Below are 4,879 nucleotides of genomic sequence, written 5' to 3' on the forward strand. Positions count from 1 at the left end.
TTTTTTTTTACTTTTGAACCGTGACTGGACCACCAGCGAAGACCCATTTTAGTCCCTCATAAAAAAAGGAGAGTCCAAATTAGTCCTTGAGAAAAAAGTCTCTATTTAATCCCTTACAAAATTTAACTGAGTCATGTTAGTCCCTCTTTTAATATTTTTTTCAAACAATTTTTTTTCGTATTTTTAAACTATGACTGGACTTAACAAGATAGACCTGCTTTCAGAAATTGAGTACAGGTCAGAATTTGAGTTCCTTTGCACATGGTCTTCAGAGTCTAAGTTTCCACCAGAGGCTGAGTTCTCTAGATGTGAGACATTAAAATCTTATCATTCAGAATTTGAGTCATCATAGTCTGATCTTTCATAATCTGAGTTTCAAGCTTTTCTTCATATGTTCCTATCAGAGTCAGAGTCCGGTAAATTTTTTGACTAATGATCATGCACACTTGAACATATGTTAGTGTACCTAATTGTTCATTAAATACTTTGTTATCATCAAAACCTAAGTGATACGGTATAAACCAACTTTCTTCCAACATACCATGTGTATTATTTTCGCCACAACTATTATTTACAAAAGCAAGAAATTATCCTAAATCACCTTAGTTACAAAACTAAACCTTCCTAAAAGTTCATTAACAACTAAAACAATAACGACACCTAATACACAAGAATACATAACCAAAACCATAGTCACCCACCCATAAGCCTGATAATAAACCAAACAAAGAAAAGAACGTCATGGTATCGCGATGATTTATCAACAATCCCTTCATAAATAATTTCAATTCAACAGTCGTAAAATAGGAGTCCAGTCACAATTTAAAAAAAAAATATCGATTTAAAAAAAATATAAAAGAGGGACTAACATGACTGGACTAAATTTTGTAAGGGATTAAATATAGATATTTTTTTTCTTAAGGACTAATCTGACCTCTACAATTTTTGTGAGGGACTAAAATGAGACTTCAGTCTAAAAAAAATATAATGGCAATAAAACTCAGATTCGTCTATGCATAAGAAAACATTAAAAATTGAATCTCATTTAACATGCTTCATCCGTTAATCTGTAACCTCAACTGAGTGGCCTATGCGCGCTGTGATGGTCTATTATTGCTGACGTAACACATCTATCTTAACTCAAACTAAGATTGTTGTATATGTAATAACATTATAAAACTAGCACGAAAGGGCATTTGGTCTAGTGGTATGATTCTCGCTTTGGGTGCGAGAGGTCCGGAGTTCGATTCTCCGAATGCCCCACTTTTCGTTTTCATTAGGCTTTTTTGTGAACTGTTGTTTTCTTATCTTCGAAACTGGTTCAGAGTCTGTTCTCTCTCATTCTGAAGGCGAATGTGACACTGCTTTGAAAGATATACTTTTGCAATATTTTAATAAGGTATATTGTTAAATGGGCTACTGATGTTTGGGCCATTACATCTTTGCTCATTCCTATGCATACGCCCTTCTTTTCTGTTTTTTTTTTTTTTTTGAAATTTTACCTTATATTTGTATGGTTCCTCTCCCTCTTACATTTTTTTAAAAAAATTTTAATTTTATCTCTTTCACCTATCAAATAATTTATCATCTAATTTTTATCATCACAATTAATTTTTTTTAATTATAAATTTGCGAACTGCTAAATCAAGTCTCGCTATAATTCTACACCGCTAAATTAAGTTTCGTGACTTTAAAAATTAAAGATATAAGTAAAATGATATAAAGGGTATGGTTTTAATTTTTCTTATCTAGTGAAATCAACATGTTTCATAGCCATATTGCTACATGATTTATGTCATTATCTAAATGACATAGAGATATTTGATGTAATTCAATATTATGAAAATTCTATAATCATTTGAAGTAATCCAATATTATTATGTAGACAATTCTATAATCCAGAATTTTATACATTCTGGATTAAGCTAACAAAGTTGAACTGTGGGTAGAAAATCAGAAACGTAGTTGTAAAGCTTGAATACTTATGTTACATCATGATTATTCATAATGTTGACTTATTTTGTCATTTAGTATCTATGTTTAAAATTGGTAAAAGGATCATGAGAAGAGAAAAGAAGATACTATTCTAAGGTCACTATGAAGGAAGATGAAAATAGTTTTCATGAAGATGTTGGCGTGTTCACAGATTGTTCAACAAGCATAAAAAAAGATTCAACGCATTAAGCTTTGAAAGAATCATATCATTGTCAAACGTTGAATCAGTTATTCAAGAATGTCGAAGTATTAATTTAATCAGTGAAGTAGCCAATCACTAATTGATAAGAGGAAAATTAAAGATAATTAAAAAATATGTACCGTTCCATTTCATCTGAATATTTTGTAGAGTATATGAAAATTCCTTCCATACATGCATAAGAAGATGTATCCCATTGTTTATGATCGATCATATTATACTTTTGTTATTATTGTCGTCATTTACTAATTGTTATGTATGCAACAAGTTAAAGCATGATCGTTCCACTCTCTTTTGTCTTCTTGTAATGTACCTAATTTTTTGTGTTTCATCAGTGTTTTATGTGTTATTTATCTGAAGTATGTGTATGCATTTCATTAATCTGCCTATCTTATTCCTTTGCGCATGTCATTCATCGGCATCAGCTGTTGTCAAATGGCATCATATTTTTCATCAAGCTTTTACCATATGCATTAAAATTTCTTTTGGCATTAAAGTTATTTTACATTAAAGTTTTATCATGCATTAATCTCTTAAATCAGCTGTGAGATCACTAGTAAGTATAATGAAATGTATTCTGTCATTGCAAAAATCTACAGTATATAATTATTTGAGCCAAACTAAGGCAATCTAAATCAAAAATATATATGCAAATTGGCTTTTAAATTGAATTCTCAAAAACATGAAACTGACAATTGATTCCTTCGAAGTTAATGTCTAGTATACCCATTATACATTACTTGAGATTAGATTCCTGATAATCATTATTCATACTAATAAGAAAAATATAAGTCTGAAGGGAAATAGATTCCACAAATGAATTCAAAGCCATATTAACTTCTAGATAGGTCTTCAATTTAATTTGGTTCTCAGCTTTTAAAAGTTCAGAGAAACAATAATAAGTCATAAAACTAAAACAGAGATGATTTAAGTCTAAAACACATGATTTAACTTTTCCACTCTGCTAGTGTTTACTGTTTGATAACATAGTAATCCTTGCCAAATTCACTAAAGTATTTAAGTATCCATATACAAGTTTAAGGTAAACTAGGTTACTGCAACAAGAATACAAGCCAGAGTATTTAAGCAGTCACCTCCATCTTGCTATATGCTGCAACTAAGACACTATTTCGGGCGACACTATCACGCTTTATTCAGAATACGCAGAGAAAGGATAAAAAAAAGCAATAAAGAGTCCATTTGTTTGTGTTTATCCATTCGTCTTACCATACAGGTAAAGCAACACCTCTTGAAATGTCCAGGACTCCATATAGTGAGTGTAGTGTGCATCATCAATATATGGTAAACAAGCTGTTAAACAAGACAGTGGCCATAAATAAGAGTGTAACTTTTCTCACCTCAAAGGAGGGAACTCATATAATATACAAATAAACTAGTAGCAGTTAGCTAAACTTACATCATTGAGATTCTTAGCTCATCGCGGATTTGGTGTAACCCAAACTGGAAATCTTAGACGACCATCTGAATTTAGTGGATAATTGGCCAACAACTCAATGCTTTCATCTGATAAACTATAGATGCCAAAATCGTCTCTCCCAAAAAATTCATTAGTGAAATAGATACAATTTGGACGACATCCAGCAAAATCAGCAGCAGTAAAAGAAACACAAGACCTCAGCCCTACAAACAACATGTTTTCGCCCAGAGTTTGAATTTCTTCCCAATTTAGCATATTCCAGTTCATCTTTAAAACTCGAAACATTTTTGTCTGCCATACATCTATCTCTAGAAAAGACCGAGAGACCAACAACATGTCCTCCCCGGAAAACATAACACAGTAAATATTCTTCAATAAGTTGCCAGAGTTTGTCGTCTCAATAATGGAGACTCGAGGACCTTCAACATCACAAACCGCTATCATACCTTTCATGCTCACAACATAAAACAAACCGTTTTTGGATACAACATCAGTCCACACGTGATTTTCATTCACACTTAAGAGACACCAAGAATCACAGCTCTTTTTACAAAATGCTAACTGACTGAAATTTAGAATGGAGAATGCAGCGAAGTCGTCGCTAAGCGAGGGGCTAGACGACAAGATAACTTTGTAAAGGAATTTGTTATTATTAGATTCCAAAGGCTTTCTAACAAACTCTGGCAAAGTGTAGAGGGAAGGAAGAGAAAGTGTGACGTGTGTTATAGGGTTGAGAAGACGAACCTCGGAGATTTCATGGAGAATGATTAGCCAGCCAAAAGAAGAGCCACAGATAAGAGTGTTGTGAGAAGAAGATAGAGGGAGATTGAGGTGGTGGAATTTGTGGGTGGATGGATCAAAGAAGGTAGTGTGAGAAAGCATGAGCCATGGGAATTGAGGTGGTAGATGGAGAGGAGTTTTTGGAATATAGGAATTCCAGGTGCGACAGACGCATCGGAATCGGAGATAGTCGGAGTAGATTGTCAACTTTTTAGATATGAATTGAATGATATCTTGTGGTAACTCAGCCCACTCTGCTACGCCCATTCTTTTTCCATCTGTTTTGCTATCAATCATCATGCTACTGGATTGCTTGTCAATCAAGAAATGTCCCCTATGATGGAAAAGAAATGAAAATGATGAGTCTCTTTAGAAACTTTTCCTCACAACTAACACAATAACAGTTGCAGTAATCAAAATCAACAATAGTTCATTTGTTCTTGATTCATCAATACTATGAAATGCTA

General features: G+C 32.9%; 1 protein-coding gene and 1 non-coding gene across 2 annotated transcripts; one reads left to right on the top strand and one right to left on the bottom strand.

Annotated features, from left to right (window-relative positions):
* The first annotated feature begins 1,190 nt into the window (after positions 1–1,190).
* Positions 1,191–1,262, top strand: TRNAP-UGG (transfer RNA proline (anticodon UGG)). Its single transcript has one exon. It is a non-coding gene; the product is annotated as a tRNA-Pro (tRNA).
* A 2,367-nt stretch (positions 1,263–3,629) lies between these two features.
* On the bottom strand, positions 3,630–4,679 carry LOC131657536 (probable F-box protein At1g44080). Its single transcript, XM_058926922.1, has one exon. It carries the CDS (start codon positions 4,677–4,679, stop codon positions 3,630–3,632), a length of 1,050 nt encoding a protein of 349 aa, XP_058782905.1.
* Between the last annotated feature and the right edge of the window lie 200 nt (positions 4,680–4,879).

The sequence above is a fragment of the Vicia villosa genome, linkage group LG3 (assembly GCF_029867415.1).
Source record: "Vicia villosa cultivar HV-30 ecotype Madison, WI linkage group LG3, Vvil1.0, whole genome shotgun sequence".
In the NCBI taxonomy this organism is placed as follows: Eukaryota; Viridiplantae; Streptophyta; class Magnoliopsida; order Fabales; family Fabaceae; genus Vicia; species Vicia villosa.